This window comes from Leguminivora glycinivorella, chromosome 26 (genome assembly GCF_023078275.1).
Source record: "Leguminivora glycinivorella isolate SPB_JAAS2020 chromosome 26, LegGlyc_1.1, whole genome shotgun sequence".
NCBI classification, from domain to species: domain Eukaryota; kingdom Metazoa; phylum Arthropoda; class Insecta; order Lepidoptera; family Tortricidae; genus Leguminivora; species Leguminivora glycinivorella.
In genome coordinates this window covers 9,547,692-9,570,733 of record NC_062996.1, presented here as the reverse complement: position 1 = coordinate 9,570,733, position 23,042 = coordinate 9,547,692, and the positions used below count along the sequence as shown (strand labels likewise).

The following is a 23,042-nucleotide window of genomic DNA, read 5'->3' as shown; positions in this document are numbered from 1 at the left end:
GGTTCCGTAGTTTTCCGTATTTTTCTCAAAAATTACTGAACCTATCAAGTTCAAAACAATTTTCCTAGAAAGTCTTTATAAAGTTCTACATTTGTGATTTTTTTCATATTTTTTAAACATATGGTTCAAAAGTTAGAGGGGGGGGACGCATTTTTTTTTCCTTTAGGAGCGATTATTTCCGAAAATATTAATAGTATCAAAAAACGATCTTAAGAAACCTTTATTTATTTTTAAATACCTATCCAAAGATATATCACACGTAGGGGTTAGATTGAAAAAAAAATATCAGCCCCCACTTTACATGTAGGGGGGGTACCCTAATAAAACATTTTTTTCCAATTTTTATTTTTGCACTTTGTTGGCGTGTCTGATATACATATTGGTACCACATGTCAGCTTTCTAGTGCTAACGGTTACTGAGATTATCCGCGGACGGACGGACGGACGGACAGACAGACATGGCGAAACTATAAGGGTTCCTAGTTGACTACGGAACCCTAAAAACGGAACACTTACAGTCAAAGCCGATTCTTTCCCAATCATCATCATCATAGAAGAATTTAAAAAATAAACACAAGAGATCAAAGTAAAAATGTATTTAGTTTTGATTATTATAATTTATTGCAAATTACAAATTGAGTCTTACATTTAAATGACATATTTATGAAACTAAGCAAAAAATTTGCTCAGTCAACATAATGAAAACACTTTAGCATAGAAAACGACATAGACACTTTCTTAGTTTGCAAAATATTTTTGTATTCTGAGAAAATAAAAATAATACTTTCAATTTGTAGAGGTTAATAATTTCAAATCGATAGCATAAGTAGTTCTCGAGATATTTAGGAATGTGACAGACGGACCGACAGACAGACGGACAAAACGGCACCATAAGGGTTCCTTTTGTACCTTTTTGGTACGGAACCCTAAGGGAGAAGGTGCGACTTAGTTTTTAACGTGTCATTTATAATCATTATGGATCTGTCAGTTACAAATCAAGCCAAAAATAATAATATACTTATAAGTTACAACTGTAAAAACATTAAACGTAGTGCAGATTGTGTGCGGTCATTATGTAAAACAGCTGATGTGATAGCACTACAGGAAACTTGGCTGATGCCGCATGACCTAGCGTTTCTTGGCAGCATTGACACAGACTTTAACTATACGGGTAAATCAGCAATAGATATGACGTCGGGTATCATTCGCGGTCGTCCTCATGGTGGTGTGGCGTTACTATGGCGTAGTAGTGTACTCCGGAACGTATCAGTGATTAAGTGCTGTAGTGATCGAATCTGTGCGATAAGAGCGGTAACGGCGGGTCTGAGTGAAATCTTAATAATGTGTGTGTATATGCCTACAGACCAGTGGGACAACTTGCCTTTGTTTACACAATGTTTGGGCGAATTGTATGCGTTAGTACAGGACAGTGGTATTGAATCTGTGTATATACTGGGTGACTTAAATGCGCATCCCACAGCGCCCTTCGGAGTGGAGCTACTCAATTTTTGTAGTGAAAATGAATGGGTCTGTGCAGACCTTATGAAATTAGGTATCTCGTCCGATACTTATACTTATGTAAGCGAAGCGCACGGCTGTGAGAGATGGCTCGACCACTGTATAGTGAGTAAATCAGCCTGTAAGACTATTAAAAATATTGAAATATTGTATGACGTATATTGGTCGGACCATTTCCCATTGAGAGTTGAGTGTGATTTGGGTCATATTAAAAGTAAAATACAGATAAGCACTGACAGTTGTAATAATGGGGTTATTTGGGGACAAAGAAGCCCCGCGGAAATAGAAACTTATACAAGTATATGTAATAATAAACTAAAATTAATAGATTTTCCATCTGAGTTTCAATTGTGTGCCGATAAATTTTGTAAAAATGACTCACATAAGAATAATATAGAAATATATTACAAAAATATTATTAATTGTCTAAGACAGGCATCTATTGAGGCATGTACTAAGAAACCTGTAAGTGGAGTGAATAGAAACAGGTGTCTGCGGGGCTGGAATAGGCATGTGTCGGCTGCGCATAAGCAGGCTAGATTAGATTTTCGCACATATATCTTACATAATAAACCTAGGAGCGGCCCCATTTATGAGGCTATGTGCCATAGTAGAAGAATTTTTAAATCTAGACTTAAGTTTTGTCAAGCCAATCAGGAACAAATTGACATGGATATTCTTGCCTCGCAGCATGCGTCTAAGCAGTTCAGTAAGTTTTGGAAAAGCACAAAAAAGTTAAATGGTAAGATATCTTTGCCGGTTAATGTTGAAGGTATTTCTGATCCTGTAAATATTGCTAATATGTTTGGGCAGTGTTTTAAAGTAGACTCACCCCTAAATTCATGTGCTATGTTTAATCCAGTAGACACTACAATGACTCCTGTCTTTGAAATAACTCCTACCATGGTGGGTAGCGCTATTAAGGGCATGAAAAGGGGTAAGTCTCCTGGACATGATGGGCTAAGTATAGAACATCTGCAACACGCAGGTCCGCATTTGAATAGAGTATTGGCTATGTTTTTCACCTTTTGTTTACGCCACTCATACTTACCTTGCGACCTTATGAAAACTGTTGTGATACCGCTGATAAAAGACTCGACAGGGGACATTTCAGATAAAGCGAACTATCGCCCCATCTCGCTTGCTACAGTTGTTGCGAAAGTGTTAGATAAAATACTGGATGTGCATCTTAGTCAACATATAAACCTGTGTGATGCACAGTTTGGATTTCAGGAAGGTTTAGGTACTGAGAGTGCCATTCTAACACTGAAGCATACTGTTGATTACTATATCAAGAGAAAATCGCCAATATACGCATGCTTCCTAGACTTGTCCAAAGCATTTGATCTTGTGTCCTACGATCTGCTTTGGGACAAGTTGGGGGCTACGGGCGTAGCACCTGAGGTGGTCAGTCTCTTTTCATATTGGTACAGTAATCAAAAAAACAAGGTTAGGTGGGCAAATGTCTATTCTGACGAGTTTTCACTCAGCTGTGGGGTCAGACAGGGCGGTTTGACATCTCCAAGATTATTTAACTTGTATATTGATCAGCTGATTGGCGAGCTGAGTAGCACATATATCGGTTGCCGGCTAGATAATATAAGTGTTAATAATATAAGCTATGCGGACGATATGGTGCTGCTGAGTCCGTCGTTCTATGGATTGCAACAACTAATAAAAATATGTGAAAGGTATGCGGTTACACATGGCTTAAGGTATAATGTCAAAAAAGTGAGTTCATGATTTTCAAAGGTAAAAACAAGTTGCCCCTGTACATTCCACCACTTCTTCTAAACAATATGCCTCTAAAGAGGGTATCAGAATTTAAATATCTGGGCCATGTACTAACCGAGGACCTTAAAGATGACAGGGATATAGAACGTGAGCGAAGGTCACTGTCCGTTCGTGGCAATATGCTGGCCCATAGATTTACTCGTTGTAGTGTTCCTGTAAAGCTTACTCTTTTTAGAGCCTATTGCCAAAGCTTCTACTCGTGTGGTCTATGGGTCGGTTTTACGCAGCGGGCGTACAGTGCACTTAGAGTGCAGTATAATAATGCATTCAGGGCATTGTTGAGGCTCCCTCGCCATTGTAGCGCGTCGGGCATGTTTGCGGACGCCGCTGTCGATGATTTTTATGCGATAATGCGCAAAAAGTCGGCGTCCGTAATAAGACGTGTGCGAGAGAGCGGCAACAGCATCCTGCGGATGATAGCAGACAGGCTGGACTCGCCCGTCCTTGGCCGGTTCGTGGATCTGCACGTGAGGGATCCGTGAAAGTATTGTTTTATTGTTTATTGTTTGTGTTGTGTTAATATTTTATTTTATTTGTACTAAATTAGTCTAACATAGTTATTAAGTTTTAGAGCTACTAACCATATTATGGAACCTGTCTTCTGAAATAAATGATTTTTTATTTTATTTTTTATTTTTTTTATTTTTTAAAAAGTAATATGTATAGCCACGGTATGTTAGTCTGCCGCCAAGTTACTTTTTTAAATATCGTGGTAAGACATATAACTCCGTATAGACAGATAAAGTCTAAGAAAAAAACGTACCTCAGTACCATACAGAAAAAGGTACGGTGGCCTAGACGGCATTACACCTTTGGGGTACGCTGAGCTAGATGGCGCTAATATTAATATTTGACATTTTAACACATATGAAGCTAAGAATATGGGCCGAATTGTCAAAATTGAGGTTCAAAAGTTCTAAGCCTGTGTCAAGAGATGGCAGTCTATGCACTGTGATTACACATTTTACTTCGGCAGTAACTAATAAGTGATGGTTTTCAATGCGACTAAAACAGATTGGTGACAAACTTAGAGGCACGGTAGTGCTCCCGCCAAGTCATACAGACTTACAACTTTCTCTAGTTCTCATGATAGGAATATTTTTTATCGAAAGTATTTTAACCTTTTTCTCCTCTAAAATATTTTAGTTACAGCTGTTACAAGATGTGTTTATAAACAAACACAAAAACTCGAAGTAAAAATGCATGATTTTTTTTTATTACAAATTACAAATTGAGTCTTACATTTAAATTACATATTTATCAAGCAAACACTATGCTCTCAATCCAATCGACATAGTGAGATACTTTAGTATAGATCCCCGGGTCCCCGACGGTGCCACAGCCTTTACCGAAGGACGTTACTCCTACCACGGTGTACATGCAATGGACCTGACGGTTTTGTATGGTGAGGGGGCCGCCGCTGTCTCCCTGACAAAAAAAAACATTATAAACACTGTTTTAAATAATAAAATAAAATGTATCAATACCAACTTGAAAAACTAATTCAGAATACTGAAAATAAAATGCTTGTTTTATCAACGTTTCGTTGATTAGACTGAGTGAAGTAATTTTTTTTTGTGATTTTGCAACCGTGTTAGCTTAATAGTCTCTAAAAATTATTCAATTTATGTGACTAAAGTGTACTTTAGTCAGAATTCTTTAGTCCGAACCCCGGCTCGTACCAATGAATTTTTCGGAACTTATGTGCGAAATTTCATTTGATACTTGCCAGTCGCTTTTCAGTGAAGGAAAACATAGTGAGATTCGTGAGGAAACCCGGCTAAGTAATCCCAATAAGGCCTTCGGGTTAGAAGGTCAGATGGCAGTCGCTTTCGTAAAACTGGTGCCTACACCAAATCTTGGTATAGCAAAGCTTGGGACATGGCTAATGCTGGGATAATTAATGCAAGGAGGAGGATGATGATGGTTCAGAATTCTTTCAGCTTCTAAAATTTTGTTTCAAAATCTCGTAAGATAATTTGTGAGTGTGTTTAGTAAAACGTCCCACTTTGTCGGTTACCATTAAGGCGAGATTTACTTGTATCTTTATATGAATAAACTGACAAAGCGACTTTATAGCAATCGACAAAGTGGGACGTTTTCCCGTGCACACTCACATTTGATTTGATTGAGTCTTTAAAAAGTTTGAAAAGTTTAGCTATCGACCGGTAGCAGATTAACTACTATGTAAAGCATACCTAAACTCATGATTTTTTAATTTCTATCCATAAAAAGCATTTGAATGTGTAGGAAAAGAATGCGATGGATGACAATAGAGAGTACTCTCTAGGGCCAAAGCCCGTAGAGAGAGAGATTGACAGAAGTTCTATATATGCGACTGACTTTCGAAGCTCTGTAAGTGTGTTTGTAGGATTGATAGAACTATCCGCACTTGCATACTAGCAGGCGTTAAGCGCCATCTATTAGATTACTGTGGCACGATTTTGGCATTGACAGAAGAGACGCCCCAAGTGTAATATTACCTGGCAAGTATCCTTCGATTGTTCGTAGTCTCCGTAGCAGACCTGTGTCTCCGGATCGAACCCGTTCCGAATGTTCCGGCTCGGTCGGAACTTGGCTCGACACTCTTCCTCTTTGAACTTGTTCAGAGTCACCTGCAAAAGTTTAATTTACTTATTCTGAAAAATTCTAGGGCCACTTGCATCAACGAAAATGGAAGGTTAACTCGAGGGTTAACCCACCATTTTATATGGAATTTGACAGATGACAGCCCACTAACTGTTGGAAAAATTAGCATGCTTTGTAAACCAAAGAAAATGTTAGGTAACCACATAAACGCACTTAGAACATGATTTAAATGTTTGAATAAAAAGTCAGATGAATGTTCTGGTGCGTTGGGAATTCATTCTTGTTTCGATCCTACTACTATTAACATCCTAAATTGTATCAGTGTCTTCCGTTCTCCGTTCATGTAATAAACCATCTTCATAACCAAGTCATCGTTTCCTTCTATCACTAACCCCGAGTTAAATGTTTGGTGCAAGTGGGCCTTAGTGTTGTACATCAGGCCATGGGGCACCGCATACTACTAACAGATCTAGAACGTTAGACTTATATTGACCGGGATATAGACCGTGATTGATTTTTGATTTTTGTCGAGCTCCCGATATTTCGACGCAGTTTTCCGTGATCATGATGCATGCAACTGCGTCGAAATATCGGGAGCTCGACAAAAATCAAAAAGGTATTCACGGTCTATATCCCGGTCAATATAAGTCTAATGAAAATAACCGTGAATCATTCAAAAACTCTTAGATCTAGAACGGTTTGACAAGAGCGCTGATTATATATCCCTTTCTAGCGACATGTATTACCTTTTGCAGATAGTCAGCGTTGCTTCCCATCCACACTGTGGCACCCAGTGGCCACGGCTTTAGAACGGTCTCCACCGAACACGTCAGGCTGTCGTGGTGAAGTATAAGATGTTACCTTCTGCAGATAATCAGCGTTACTTCTCATCCACACTGTGGTACCCCACCCAGTGAACACGGCCTTAGAACGGTCTCCACCGAACAAGTCAGGCTACCGTGGTGAAGTATAAGATATTACCTTCTGCAGATAGTCAGCGTTGCTTCCCATCCATACTGTGGCGTCCAGTGGCCACGGTCTTAGAACGGTCTCCACCGAACACGTCAGGCTACCGTGGTGAAGTATAGGATGTTACCTTCTGCAGATAGTCAGCGTTGCTTCCCATCCACACTGTGGCACCCAGTGGCCACGGCTTTAGAACGGTCTCCACCGAACACGGTTAGACAGGCTGGTACCGTCGTGAAGTATTAAGCCCCCATTCAAGGTAGTGTATATCTGTACCATCCGTCGCAACAGATTAATCGAAACGACCGATCGACAGTGTATGTCAATATCGTTAACGATTTACTTGATCGCGTACGATATCGCAATTCACAACAAAATCCCGTGCAAGCATGAATATCGCAATGATGGATCGAAAGTGTGTTGCCCCAGCCCTTCCCTCCAACGATTCTATTTTTATCTCATACTTACTTACCTACAGACTTTATTATTCCTTTTCATTCGAGTATCTACTGGGTGCGTAGCCGAATGGCACAAACGCTCACGAAATGAAACGCTAGTATTTAGATATCTATCTAATAGAATAGCATATAATAGAATTTTTTTTTTCGAAAGCACACAGATAATAAACAATTTTACACTGAGAGAAATTTGCATTGTGAATTTAACAAGTTCGAGTTGTTGCGGTTTATCCGTTTGAATCAGCCAAACGTATGTTTAAAACAATATGTGTCAGGTTGTTTTTATAAAATCGACTTGTTGATTCAAATATATTGCCGATTCAAATGACAAGTAGCTTCTTGTTTGAACCAAAGAGCACGTAGGCGCTATTTTAACCAAAAAACTTGTTGAACGAACATGAAAACTGGTTGTATTTTCTCTTAGTGTACACTGACATAGAATAATAATAAAGTGCCACGAAATGGCCTCACCTCAGCATATTGCTGGCGACTTCCAGCGCTGGTCTTCCGGTGAGACCATTAAGTGAGATATCTCTATTGCTCTTGCGTATTGGCGCGACAGAGCCAGGCTAACTTTCGCAGCGTTTCGTCTTCGTTTCGCGTCGGAGAAATGCCATTCGGCTATGGGGCCTGATCTCATTTACGACCGATCGTAAACGATCAATCGCTTCTGTATGGCTGGAACTTTCGATGCACCCAGTGGGCAGGCTGGTGCCGTGGTGAAGTATAAGATGTTACCTTCTGCAGATAATCGGCGTTGCTCCCCATCCAGGCCGTGGCGCCCCAGCCAGTGGCCACAGCTTTACCACGGTCTCCGCCGAACACGTCCAGACAGGCTGGTACCGTGGTGAAGTCCAGTTTAATCCTGGGGATATCAAGTCTGATTAAGTTGAAAGAATATTGTTTACCTTATCAGTGTAAAGCATCGTGAGGAAACCGGGCTTATTCCAATAAGGCCTATTTACCCTTCAGGTTGGAAGGTACCAGCAGCGGCTGGTCCATACAAGCCGATTCCCACCGGCTTGCCTAAAATTGATTACTAGTAAAGTACCTAATGTTAAGGTAGGTTTCTTTTTGCTTTGGTGTTGCCTAGCAGAAATTTTCACCAGCCGCCACTGGAAGGTACAGACTTTTTCACCACACTAAGGGCCTCTTGCAGCAACGAAAATGGAGGGTTAACCCGAGGGTTATCCACCATTTTATATAGAATTTGACAGATGACAGCCCAGTAACCCCGAGTTAAATGTTTGGTGCAAGTGGGCCAAACTGTAAAGGCGCTCTTGATTCTCCAAAAATGGATGAAAAAGCTGCAATTCATCCACAAGAGTGCAAAGTAATTTTGGACCAATTTTAACTTGATTTCCAATCCTAGCTGATAGACTTGTAAATTTTTTTTATATACTACGTCGGTGGCAAACAAGCATACGGCCCGCCTGATGCAAAGCGGTCACCGTAGCCTATGGACGCCTGCAACTCAAACAGTGTCACATGCGCGTTGCCACCGTAAATAAGCCGTAAATGGTTAATTTGAACCATAAATGTTTATTCAATTAATAGATCTGGTATAATTTCAGGTTTTAAAGCTGTACCTACTTTCCTTTAGTTGGTGTGGTGAAAAATTATATGTTTCGTGCCTCGAAACAGAACTTCAATATTTCTTGCGCTTGCTCGGGTATCAATAAAGGTATGTATGTGCGGTTAAACAACAACTTTGCCCCCTTGTAAAACAAAAAAAAACAGTGCTTGGAGTCCCTCCGCGCGGGAGAAGTGAAACTTCCTAACATAACCTCAAAAACATTTTGTCAAGTGACCATCACGTTTTTGCGTTTAGTTACGTCCATCCATACTAATATTATAAATGGGAAAGTGTGTGTGTCTGTTTGTTTGTCCGTATTTCGGAGTGACGAATTAACGTGATTTTTTAAGTGGAGATAGTTGAAGGGATGGAGACTTGGAGAGTGGCATAGGCTACTTTTTGTCTCTTTCTAACGCGAGCGAAGTCGCGAGAAAAAGCTAGTCTTTTTATAAAACACACACATTCAAACTAACCCTTCCACCATTCAAAATCATTCTGGGCATTCTGTTTTGTCACCGACTGAGTGAATAAGTGAATGAATAGAATGAGTGAGTCGCATTGAGACAGAATGTTACGCGCTGAGTGAGCGGCATTCCACGCAAAGTACAAAGACTGAGTGTTACGCGCTGTCAGTTGGAAGTCGCATTAGAAGTTTCACTTCAATAACTTAAATGGTGATTATAATGGAAATTAAGACACACTTACGGATTCTCAACTTCTAGCAGAGCGATGTCATGGTACTTAGAAGGGGCCTTGTAAAGCGGGTGCCTAATTATCCGTCGTATTCTGTGCACTTGAGAGGCAGACACGTCGTCAGTCCGCTTCAAAGTGCCGGTGATGGCGTAGGCTACAGGACCCCTGGAACGCAAGTTCGAATATCATATCCGTCACATAGTTGCAAAATAATTTTCCCTAAGCTCATCAGCCACTGTGGTCCATTTCTCGAAGCTACAAGTTACAATTTACAAGTGGTTGTCACTGTCTAATATGACAAGTTGAAAAGAGACTTCCGCTTGTAACTTGTAACTTTCAGCTTTGAGAAATGGGCACATAATTATATTATAATCCCTCACTACGCTCAGGATTCAGCTATACAACGTGTTTCCGGTATCACTCAAAACCTCAGACACCCCAACTGATTTTTATTTTTTTAAACTCATCTAGAGTATTCATCTTTTAATCTGATGGTTACTTTTTTTAAAATTGAATTTTTAATTTTCTGTACAGCTCTACTTGACTTTTAGCTCTACACTTAATAAAATAATTGCTAACTACCATCATAAACCATAAAACTATTTATTTGTGTACGTTACTGCAACGACATAAGGTTTACCAATAGACAGCTAAGATGTCACTGTAAAACACTTTAAAGCTTTGTCACAGTAAACTTCAAATTGGACAGGTAATCGCAGTAAGCAAATTTAAACCCAATATTCAAAATGACAAGGTTGTAATTAGGTACGAGCTCAATTTGTTATGACTTATGATAAACATTAAGATTAAACTGACAAACAACGTCAAACTTGCAGCGGAAAAAATAATCGTCCAAGTAACCAGCCAGTATTAATACCCCCAAATACTGAAAAAGGTATACAACCTCTAGCAATGCGATATACACAATGTTGTATTACGAATACAATAGAATAGGCACATAAAAAATAACTAATAATACTAATTTAAATAAAAATATTACCCCCATCAAGATGTAGCTCAATCGATTCTACTCTCGATTCTGAACAAACGGTTTTCAGGTTTTTAGTGTTAAGTGAAACACGGTGTAGAGTTCTTTGCTTCGTTCAAGATTAAAATGTCCTATGTCCTTTCACGATAGTGCTGGGTCCATTGAAGCTTGTTCCACTAAATTACCGTCTCAATAGAATAGTACTAGTAGAATCATCAGAGACAGTAAAGCCTCCGCCACACATAAAGCGTTTTGATAGCGTAGCGTTAGCGAAGCGCAATGATAGCGGTGCGCGCGCATTCCGCTCGTAATCCGCGCTCGTTAGTTCCCGCCAGCGGCCGCTGGGCGCAACGCCAGCGTTCGTCTGGCGCACCGCTATCGTTGCGCTCCGCTGACGCTCCGCTACCCCTCCGCCTACGCTATCAAAACGCGCATGTGAGATAAGTGTACTAGGTACAGTAAAGGTAGAATAATTCTATTTACTTAGTGGCTTACAGATTCAGTAAAGGAAAATATCGTCAGGAAACCGGACCAATCCCAATAGGATCCAGTTTACCCTCTGGGTTGGAAGGTCAGATGGAAGTCGCTTTCGTAAAAAAAGTTAGTGCCTGCTTCAAATCCTAGGATTAATTGCCAAAACGGGCCGCCTGGGTGGCTAGCCGAATGGCACAATCGCTCACGAAACGCTCACGAAACGAAGCGCTAGTAGATATCTATCTCTATCGCGCTTGCGTATTGGCGCGACAGAGCCAGCGGCGTATCGCTTTCGTTTGGCGTCGGAGAAATGCCATTCGGCTAGCCACCCTGTTATTATCTGTGGCGAAGGTCTGGGATAACGCTAAGAAGAAGAATATCTTACAGATCTCTGGCTGAAGTGCAGTGTCCTGCTGTAAGTATGAACCTGTCGCTCAAAAGTGTACCGCCGCACTGCCACACCGCTGAGCCATTCGACTGTCCATAGCCAAGCAGCACCTGAAAAAGACAGAATTACGGCTCAGCCACGACATTGGTCTAAGCGCGATAGCGGTGAGCGGCGGCCATACATTGGAGCGAGACAACGATGGGACTTTTCATTCGCACATGGCTGCCGCTCACCGCTGTCGCGCTTAGACCAATGTCGTAGCTGGGCCGTTAGTGCTTCGAACGATGAGTTCGTCAACGTTGTAGTTGGGCCATTTTTTTTTCAAAGTTGTCCACCCCACTTTTTTTGTAACATGGGTATTTTTTACGCGATTAATACTCAGAATCGCGAGCTCTTTCGATCCTGATAGGAGAAAAAAAAAGTCCCAAGATTTCCATACATTTTTTCGAACCTTCCATTCCGTTACCGCCATACAAAATGTATGAAAAAATGGTAACGGAATGGAAAAAAACTTTGGGACACTTTTTTTCTCCTATAAGAATTGAAAGAGCTCGCGATTCTGAGTGGAAATCACATAAAAATTTCTAAATCCAAATAAAAGGTGGGGTGGACAACTTTGAAAAAAAAAAAATGGCCCACAGGTTACAGTGGTTAGCGCGGCTCGTACTGACAGAGAGGGAGATATGGATAGAAAGAGAAAGGTAATGTTTACCATATGAGGGAACTCAGTTCTCTTAGCATTTAGTGTCTCCAACGATGAGTTCATCCACATTGTGATTGCAGTTAGCGCGGCCCGTACTGACAGAGAGATAGATATAGATAGAAAGAGAAAGATAATGTTTACCATATGAGGGCACTCAGTTCTCTTAGCATTAGTGTCTCCAACGATGAGTTCATCCACATTGTGATTGCAGTTAGCGCGGCCCATACTGACAGAGAGATAGATACAGATAGAAAGAGAAAGATAATGTTTACCATATGAGGGAACTCAGTTCTCTTAGCATTAGTGCCTCCAACGATGAGTTCATCCACATTGTGATTGCAGTTAGCGCGGCCCATACTGACAGAGAGGGAGATATAGACAGAAAGAGAAAGAAAGATAAACTGAAATAGGTACCATACAGTAAAGAAAAAGTGATCAAGCCCACTGGTGGCGAAGCCGGGAATCGAACCCGGGTCTCCACCTAACGCGGCTGATGTGTTGGACCGCTACACCACCCCGACCAAAGTACCCGTCGAAATTTCTCTAGTGTATGTTATCTTTGACGGCTAGGCGCCTTTGACCAACTCTAAGGGCGAGCAATTTGTGCTTGCACCTCCTATATGAATCCTTTTGCAGGATTACGATATAGCGAGAGAGATGGTGTTGCCATCTATCGATGTAGGGAACAAACCAAGTTATTTTATTAAATATTTTTTTGATTTGTTTTTTAAGTTTTCTGAAATATTTAATAGAATAATTTGGTTTGTTCCCTACATAGAAAGAAAGATGTTTACCATATGAGGGAACTCAGTTCTCTTAGCATTAGTGCCTCCAACGATTAGTTCATCCACATGGTGGTTGCAGCGGTTAGCACGGCCCATGCTACCTGAGAGGGCTGTTTGCTCGCAGGGGTAAACCAGCTCGTGTTGGTAGTCTATGCATTCTGGAACAAAATAGAAAGAATGTTTCAATTTGATGAATGACGAAGTGGAGATCAATACAGCACCACCGTCGCCCACGAAAGCCACGGCATCAAGCTTGCTCCGGGCCTTCGGTCCTACGTGGAGCTCGGCCTGCAGCCTTCGCCGGGTCTCGAACCTCGCCGTATCTACCTTCAGGGCTTGGATACCGGGCGCCATGGTGAATGACATGATGAACATACATCGATCCCATCGCGCCCGGCAGGGCAGAGAGGATGAAACGCCGGAGTGGGTTTAGTGGGTAGGGCCAAGTTTCCCCCCCTCGCTAGGGGAGGGGAAAGAAACGGCGAGTCCCACACATTGTGCGTAACTGCATTTCCACTCCGTAAAAAAAAGGGCTCGGATACCGGTAAAATTTTCAAACCGTTATCATGTACTTGCGGACAAACCTTTAAATTTCGTTTTCGCACGAAAAACCGCTATTTTTAAACCGGTTTTTAGGAGAACTATTTCATAAAGGTTTCGTTCGATTAATCGCTTTAGAACAAAATAAACCGGTTTATTCCGCAGTATGATAGGTAATACTGTTCTACCCAAACAAAAAACTCGCTGCGTGAACGTAGGTATTTAGGTGCGTCTCGCCGGCCTCGCCGCTCGTCGAATAAATCGGTTTATTTCGGTAATATAAAGTTCTCATAACGTTCGCGTTCTTTAAAAAGTTCGGAGTAAAATCTAAATAAACCGTTTTTAACCGGTAAAAGATTAACCGGTTCCAAGCCTTGTCTACCTCGCTTATTCGTACAACTAAAGGAATAGTATACTTACTATCCCAAGCTTTTCGTCCAGTTTTCGCCGCAGTTCTATCTGGGTCGACATCAGAACAGGCGGCGACTATAGGCGTGTTCGGACTATAGTCGTATACCGGCACGTAGAACTCTGTCGTTGTTGTCCTGTATGATAAAAACAGATTAGAGTTAGTTTTTAGGGTTCTGTAGTCAACTAACCTTATAGTTTCGCCATGTCTGTCCGTCCGTTAGTAGTAGGGTACCCCCGTTACCAGCCCGGGTCTGGGGCCTGCTCCCAGGACCCCACCACCGCCCATCCATGGTCTTGCTAAACCTAAAAAAAAAAAAAAAAAAAAAAAAAAAAAAAAAAAAAAAAAAAGGACCCTACTCACCGCCCATCCATGTCTTAAGCAACCTAAAAAAAAAAAAAAAAAAAAAAAAGTAATAGCCCCCCATTTAGATTCATTGCGCTGGGTCCCGACGCTCTCAGAAGCCTCCTTCTAGTATTTACAGAATACGTTCTTTACACAATACACCTTGTGCACGACGGTTACAAAAGGATTACCGACCCTTTCTATTGTTCGATCTGGACTCGGCGCTAGACCATTGTTACCCTACCCAGCTACCTGGCAGTGTCATGCACACCTTTTCCTTGTGTCTCATACTGATCGGTATTTTATAATTAATTTTTAGTATAACTTTGTAATCATATGGATTGCGATTCTAACCTAACCTAACCTAATTAAAATACCTAACTTTTCCATTCGTAACCTAACCAAATTTAATTAAAACTTACTCTTAGTTAACCTAAGTAGTCTAGACTTACCTTTATGAAACCTAACTGAGTTTCACCTATTTTTACTTTTATTTCTATAAATGTAGGTATTTATGAAATGTATTATAATTACGTTTTAACTTAAGAACTTCTGAGTTACATTTAAGTTTATCCAAATACCTAAACTTAACGATCCTATCTAGCGTATCTTTCTTTTTCTCGAATATTTATGATATCTTATACCTATTTCTATCATACATCTCTTTGTTGTATTACCAAATTTGTACATATGATTAATAAGTCAATTTTTTGATTACGTCTTAATAAAAGTTAATTTCCCATCTTATCAAACTTTTTTTTTTTACATATATTTCAATGTTTTGTATCTGAATAAACCTCGGTAATTTTGTGAAGTTGCGTTTTTGCTTAATTGCTTTATTTATTGTACCTTCTTTGAATAATTTACTTACCTATGTCTATTATTATTTTTTATGACTTGTGTATTGTTTAAGAGAATGCATACTTTCAATAAACTTGTTACGACGTGAGAAACTGAGAACCGGTTAAAACATGTTTAAGGCTAATTCTATGTGAATAAAAATGTCTTTTGTGTATTTTTAAAGATAATATATATTTATTGTTTCCGTTTATTTGAATAATTCGGGTTTTGGGTAAAGAGATCCTTCGACGAACATGTCAAGGCATGATACTTTCTATTCATATTTAACAAAGAGCATTAACTGGTGTAAACATGTTTTAGACTAACGCACCGGTAATTCTTGTGACTTGAATTTATTATTGTAACAACTTAGTTGCTTTATTATAGATGTTTATTGTATTGTAAAATGACAAAAAGTTTATTGTTTGCGTTCAGGTATAAGATGAACTGGTTGAAACAAGATTTATGGTACGTTCCCCTGCTCTCTACCATATTACGAGTATAAAAGCCAAAGAGAGTCGAGGCTGAATAAGTATTCCTGTAGAGGCAGCCTTCTGTACCAGAGCTCCTTGTATCTAGTGTGGTATATAGAGAAGTGGAGTGTGCGTTCAAAAGTGAAGTGTTTATAGACAGATCCAACAATGGACGTGAGTATGTTTTTCTTTTTAAATTACTGTAACCCATATTGCCTTTTTATAATATTGTTTCGTCTAGTGTTCTTTGTATTTAATTAATAGAATTGTTAATAGTGTTTAAAATATTGTCTTTCATTGTTTCAGTTCTCTGAAAATACTTTCAAGAACTATTACTACCCGGAAAATCAGGGTGATTCAACCGATGAGGAAGGTACAGCTGGTTTCAAAGTTAAGCAAGCCCTCGCAAAGAAACGTCCTGGAAATAATATTGACAGCTTCTTTGAACGACCTAAAAAGCAGTGTAAAACCTTGAAACGGTCTTCGAATGTAAGCAAAAGTTCGCCAGAAGGCGTGGCTAATTTATCATCTGGACAAGATGATGGGGCGTATTCATCTCACTTAATTAAAATAGAGATATATGATATGCAAACAATCAAAAACATCCCATCCACGGAACACTGGAAGCACGCGGACGTCAGACTGAAGTATTTTGCGTTGGAAGACGACTTGGAATTACACAATACGCGAAATATTGTATATAATATTACAAAACAATTAGCTTCTAAGGACACATGTGTAAAATATTTTATAGATAATAAGAAACAGTGATAAATATAATTTTTAACGATAGCAGTAGGATAGTGTTAAAGTGTTTCACATTTCTTATCTTTCCTTTTTATGATTTAAGTAAATTTCCTTGTAAGATATTCTTTTGCATTGTTTCACATTAAAAATGACGAAAAGTGTTAAGTCGGTCCACTACATTTGTTAATATGTAATAACCCTCTTTGTTTTATAAAATGTATACTCTTTATTGAATTACTTAACGCAGAAACTCAATGTGGGGAGGCGGCTTCGTTTGACAATGGATTCTCTGAACTGTGATGTTTATGATGCGGAACTTATAAGACTCTGTGAAGTAATCGAACTAGATGAAGAGTTATATGAAGCCGCCCGACTTGTGAGCCAATGTCACGGAGAGACGTAAGTTATTTCCACTTAAAATATTCATGTTCCTGCATGTTCAAACCATTTAACGAATACCTGCTTCATGTTGAGTTTTAACTTGTTATGACCGGATCTTGTTTCTACTTGTAGCGATTATTCCATTACCTGCTGAACAATAGGATAGTTTTTTAACGAGGCGATACTTGATCTTATTGTTACGTTGATGGTGAGGTGGGAGAGCCCACATATATAAACGGGGTATCTGAGATTGTTATCATTCAGTGTTTTACCACCGTGCTTCAATAATTGTAATACTTATTTGTGACGTTCATTTCCAAAATGGTTTTTACTTACTATCATATTGGTCCCACTTTACCTCGTGACAAGATTGCACAATTAAGTAAAGAATTTATTTTAAAATGTTTCCATAACAGTATAAGGCTCTGGTACACAGAAAATAAGTTACCTTCTACATTAGTGGAAGATTTTGATATTAAACCATACTTTACACCATGTAGTGGTCATTATATCAACGATTCCAAGAAGAAAACTGTATCTGAAGATGTAATTGACGGTGTTTTAATGATGCAAGCCTATTGTCAGCAGTGTCGAAAAGATTTGAGTTAGTATAAATGAAGTAACATTTAAATATTTTTAATTATATCTCGCATCAGAGTATTTATAAATGTATATGTTTTCGTTGTTTTAGATCTTCTCAAATAGGAGGTGGATTGAAAAGGTCGGCTACAGTTTTAGAGACAGAAGAAGAAGTATCTGTTAAGAAAAGTCGCCTAGCTGTTGAGCCTACATCATCAACGTCATCTAAACCAACCCCTTCTGTCATTGTAAGTACAAATAATAATGCTGAAATTGAATGTTCTGTATGTAAAAAGTTAGTGTCTAAAAGATATTTTAAAAATCATTTAAACAGTAATCTTCATAAAAATAATGTTATAAGATCTGACTTAGAATGGATTGATGTTCAATTAATTGAGAATGCGTTTAAGAATAGGGTGGCCACTTATAGAATACTACTTAATGAAAAAGTTTACCAACCTTTTACACCTGAAACTATTTTACAAAAGAATAGAGATAAAATCTTTGCATTATTGGATCGTTCCCTTAGTAATCATTTTGCATTGAAAGTTAACTTTATTCTAAATGCCGATTTTACACAAGAGAGCAAACAAATCAATAATACTTTTGATTTCCAATTATGTAACAATATTATTGATACTAGTAGCGACAAGGATGAAATTTTCGAGTCCGTGGTTAAGGATATATTAACAAAATTATCTAACTTTGAAAGAAAAGACAGTGGGTGGGGTTTAGTAAAATTTAACTATCTAGATGTTAATGTTAACAAATTTAATCCGTTGCGCGGTTCTTCTTATATTGAGTTACCACGAGATATTCAAAATAAAAAAGCAGTTATTAATGTAAAAAATAGTGATCAAGAATGTTTTAGATGGGCAGTATTGTCAGGATTATACCCCCAACAAACCATCGTTCAAACTGTACTAAATCGTATATTGTTCATAAAAATAAATTGAATTTTAGAGATTTAACTTTTCCAATAAAATTGGGGGATATTCCAAAATTTGAAAATAATAATGATATGAGCATAAACGTTTTTGGAATTGAATACAATTCTCAAAATAAAAAACATGATATAGTAGGACCATTGCATTTAACAAAGTGTAGAAAAGATATCCATTTGAACTTATTGTATATATCCAAAAATAGTAACGGACATTATTGCTTTATCAAAAACTTATCTAGATTAGTATCTAAGCAATTATCAAATACACAGCATGCTGTTCATATTTGCGATGGATGCTTATCCAACTTCACAACTCACGAAAATTTAATGAAACATCAAAAAAACGATTGTTTCCATGTTTGCACACATTTACCTTCAGAACAAGATAAAAAGAAAAACTGGTTCAATGAAAACGTTCCCACCAATGAAGTTACCTTCGATAATTACGAACGTAAATTAAGGGTGCCTTTTGTTGTTTATGCTGATTTTGAAGCCTTTTTAAACCCAATAGCAACACAGTCAAATAACCCTACAACATCTTCTACTACAAATATTCAAAAACATGAGGTATATAGTTTTGGATATTATATTAAGTGTTCTTATAATGATAAATTGTCTGTGTATAGAACATACAAAGGTAAAGATTGCACCCAGGTATTTATGAAGTACATAGAAAAAGATTTAAAAAGCATTTGTAAGAGGAATACTTTCGGAAAAACTCCATTGCCTTTATCCATTGAAAATAATAAACATATTGCTCAGAGTAGGACATGTTACATTTGTGATAGAAATTTAAATAGTGATTCTATCATTTCCTACAATTTCCATACTGGTCTTTACGAAGGCGTAGCACATACATTTTGTTCTGAAAAATACAAAGCACCTCAATTTATACCTGTATTTTTTCATAATTTGAGTAACTATGATAGTCATTTCATAGTACATGGACTTGGTTTGGTGGAAGGGGACATTGAATTAATTCCACAGAACAAAGAAAAATACATTTCATTTTCTAAGAAGTTACAAATAAATAATCGCACAATCAAATTGAGGTTTGTAGATTCACTTAAATTTATGCCCAGCAGTCTTGATAAACTAGCAAAAAACTTGTTTCCTAAACAATTTCATGAATTAAAATTGAATTTCACTTGTGAGGACGATTTTAAACGCTTATTACGAAAGGGTGTGTATCCGTATGAATACATGACATCATACGATTCTTTAAAGTTAACTGATCTTCCCTCTAAAGACAATTTTTTTAGTTCTTTGACTGATAGTCACATCTCAGAAGATGATTATAATCATGCAAAAGATGTTTGGTCCCATTTTCGTTGCAAAAATATGGGCGATTACTCCGATTTATACCTAAAAACAGATGTTTTGTTACTGGCTGACGTATTTGAAAATTTTAGAAACCTTTGTCTTAAGACGTATGGTTTAGATCCCGCTCATTATTATACTGCTCCAGGATTAAGTTGGGATGCAATGTTATTTACTACAAAAATAAAATTAGAACTCCTAACTGATATAGATAAAATATCATTCATTGCAAAAAATATTCGAGGTGGCATATCGCAATGTAGTAACAGATATGCGAAAGCTAATAATAAATTTATGGGTGATTTTGATTCAAACATACCATCGTCCTATCTTATGTATTTTGATGCAAACAACCTTTACGGATGGGCTATGTCTCAATGTCTCCCTACAGGTAAATTTGAATGGGTTCATGTAGATACAGACTTCAATATAGCCGATGACGCTGATCATGGTTTCATATTAGAAGTTGACCTCGAATACCCTAACGAAATTCATGACTCACATTCAGATTTACCATTCTGTCCTGAAAACGTTTGTTTGGGTAATTGTAAAGAAAAAAAACTGATTCCTAATTTAAATAGAAAAACTAATTATGTAATTCATTATCGAAATCTAAAACAGTGTTTGAAGAATGGTTTGGTATTAAGTAAAATACATCGCATTCTTAAATTTCAGCAGTCTATGTGGTTAAGAGCGTTATAACATTTCGGCGTCGGGCGAAAATAGGTATTTTACCCGCCGCGCGAGCCCAATATGCCGACCCTTTCTAGCACGTCTTTCCACTCGCTCGCAGTACAATAATGGACAAAACAATCTTGATCCTTCCTATGGAATTTTGATAACAACCACAATCTACTATCTCGATACAAACTTTTGATTTCTAATAAACATTATTTTGCACGAAAATACTAGAATATAGCGCAAAATAATATTAATTATGTTAAAATTTATTTAAAAATTAGTAATAATTATAAACTATGATCATATTTAAGTAGATCCCATCCCAAGTAATTGATTTTGTTATATGATAAGTATTATTATAAGTATTAGAGCAAAGTATATATTAATAATACATGATGATAAAATAAGTCAAATACAATTCTAATTACATCAAGGTGGTACTCAGGGTCTGATGATGGAGCCAGATGGTGGTCACCAGTACCAATGAACCATATGACTAAACCGCTTCGTGTTTAGGCTCATTGGGTTCGTCTCAACAAGACCTTTGACAAGAGGTGGTACTCAGGGTCTGATGATGGAGCCAGATGGTGGTCACCAGTACCAATGAACCATATGACTAAACAACTTCGTGTTTAGGCTCATTGGGTTCGTCTCAACAAGACCTTTGACAAGAGGTGGTACTCAGGGTCTGATGATGGAGCCAGATGGTGGTCACCAGTACCAATGAACCATATGACTAAACCGCTTCGTGTTTAGGCTCATTGGGTTCGTCTCAACAAGACCTTTGACAAGAGGTGGTACTCAGGGTCTGATGATGGAGCCAGATGGTGGTCACCAGTACCAATGAATCATATGACTAAACCGCTTCGTGTTTAGGCTCATTGGGTTCGTCTCAACAAGACCTTTGACAAGAGGTGGTACTCAGGGTCTGATGATGGAGCCAGATGGTGGTCACCAGTACCAATGAACCATATGACTAAACCGCTTCGTGTTTAGGCTCATTGGATGTTCGTCTCAACAAGACCTTTGACAAGAGGTGGTACTCAGGGTCTGATGATGGAGCCAGATGGTGGTCACCAATGAACCATGTAACTAAACTACTTCGTGTTTAGGCTCATTGGGTTCGTTTTAACAAGACCTTTGATAAGAGGTGGTACTCAGGGTCGACAGGGTCTGATGATGGAGCCAGATGGTGGTCACTGGTATCAGTGAACCATGTAACAAACCACTTAGTGTTTAGGCTCGTTAGGTTCGTCTCAAAGATATAACGGATAAGTGGTATTCAGAAAGAAGCAAGACAGAGAAAAACCAGATTTATATTTTGTAAAACTACACATTTATTGCTTTATTATTTATATTTTTTCAAAGCTTGTTTATAAAATAATATTGCGCAAGGGCATTGATCGAGCTTTTCTGGAATCAATGATTTCAGGTAGCACGCATTTTTCATAAAAAGCTTGGAGTTTTGGCAACATATTTCGCTCCCAAAATTGTTCGTCTTTTTTGATTTTTATTACTTTCACTGGGTAATCTGAGCCAGTCCAGATAGCAAGCAGGCAAACATTTTTATTTGATATGTTTAGCTGACCCTGGATTTGGTAGAACCAGTCATTATTTTGGTTGATTGTCACGCCTGCAGAAGCACTATATTTAAACCCTCTGACTTTTTTAGTTCGGACAGCTGTGTCAAAGTCCATTCCAAAAGCAGAAATTGGACACTTGACTTCAATAAGCCCATCGCTAAACAAGCCGTCAGGTGAAGCTCCCAAATAACAATGGTCTGGATCAATGAATAAACCACATTTCTCTATAGAAATGTTTTCCTGCGCGCTCAGTTGTTCCAGTGCTGTAGATTCATTGTCCTTTCCGTGCTTAATGGAGGCAACGTTATTTAAGTTATAACTATAAAGAACAGTTTTAACCAATGGGGCTGAATTTTGATTGGCTCTTCTTTTGCAAACCTTTGCAAATATAGATGCCGTCAGAATGCACCGACGGAGCTCCAGCCACAAAGCACTTTCAGCCTGTAATATTGTCGCACGTTCTATATCATGCCGGTTTGCTGCTTGGTCACTGAGATTCTTAAGGAATAACGCTTTCCCTTGTTCGTAATCTTCTGGGCTCATATCAGGGCGCTGACATTGTTTGCCGTAGTCCTCTTGACCGAAATTAACGATCCTTCGAGCGCGATTAACCTTCTTCCCACACCTACGGATATTATTGGCATGTCTTGCATCTTCTAGCCGTTTTAGCGTTTTACTCGGACTTTTTTTGCACACCGATTTATAAAATGTATACTGAGGTTTCCCAGTATTGAATGCTACAACAGCCGCATAACATCGTGTCGCGTACGAGTTCTTCAGCGAAAAGTTGATGCGTTTTCCTCCTACTAGTTTAGCTACGATGCTATTGAACTGCTCTGCTCGATTATTTGTGGAACAGTGTAATAAACTTCGTGAGTTATTTGCAAGTTGTGCGGCATTTTTTTGGAGTTTCAGAAATAGGGTAGATATTTGAGGAATTAGATTTCTTTCCCTTTTTCTTTCGTCAGTACAATAATAGTTGTCACATTCTTTGTGATCTCCGAAGATATGTCGAGGGCTGTTTAATATATCTTTCTGAAGATCTAGTATTTTTTGGTCGACTGTAGAGGCCTGCGCATTTCTGTGCTTCACGGCAGCACGAATTGCTTTTCGCAACCTTTTTTGTCGATCTTCGTTTAGTAACTTTCGTTCAGAGTGCGGTATGGAGGTGTCTGTCAAAAGTTTTAAATTTTTTCCGTTGTAATTTCTCAGCAAATGGTTAGTACATTCTATTTTTTGGATGGGAACATCAGGATACGGTCTGCT

General features: G+C 38.6%; 1 protein-coding gene across 4 annotated transcripts in view; it reads right to left on the bottom strand.

The window, feature by feature from the left end:
• Positions 1 to 4,500: 4,500 nt before the first annotated feature.
• Positions 4,501 to 23,042, bottom strand: part of LOC125239799 (trypsin-1-like) — a 45,683-nt gene continuing 27,141 nt past the window's right edge. For all 4 annotated transcript variants that reach the window (XM_048147494.1, XM_048147493.1, XM_048147495.1 and 1 more), the window contains exons 5-11: positions 13,893 to 14,017; positions 12,942 to 13,090; positions 11,442 to 11,554; positions 9,607 to 9,759; positions 8,064 to 8,190; positions 5,796 to 5,927; positions 4,501 to 4,740 (exon numbers count right to left, since the gene is read on the bottom strand). In XM_048147494.1, coding sequence (XP_048003451.1) covers positions 4,573 to 4,740; positions 5,796 to 5,927; positions 8,064 to 8,190; positions 9,607 to 9,759; positions 11,442 to 11,554; positions 12,942 to 13,090; positions 13,893 to 14,017 — 967 coding nt within the window. In that variant the 3' untranslated portion in view covers positions 4,501 to 4,572. The remainder of the gene's footprint in view (positions 4,741 to 5,795; positions 5,928 to 8,063; positions 8,191 to 9,606; positions 9,760 to 11,441; positions 11,555 to 12,941; positions 13,091 to 13,892; positions 14,018 to 23,042) is intronic.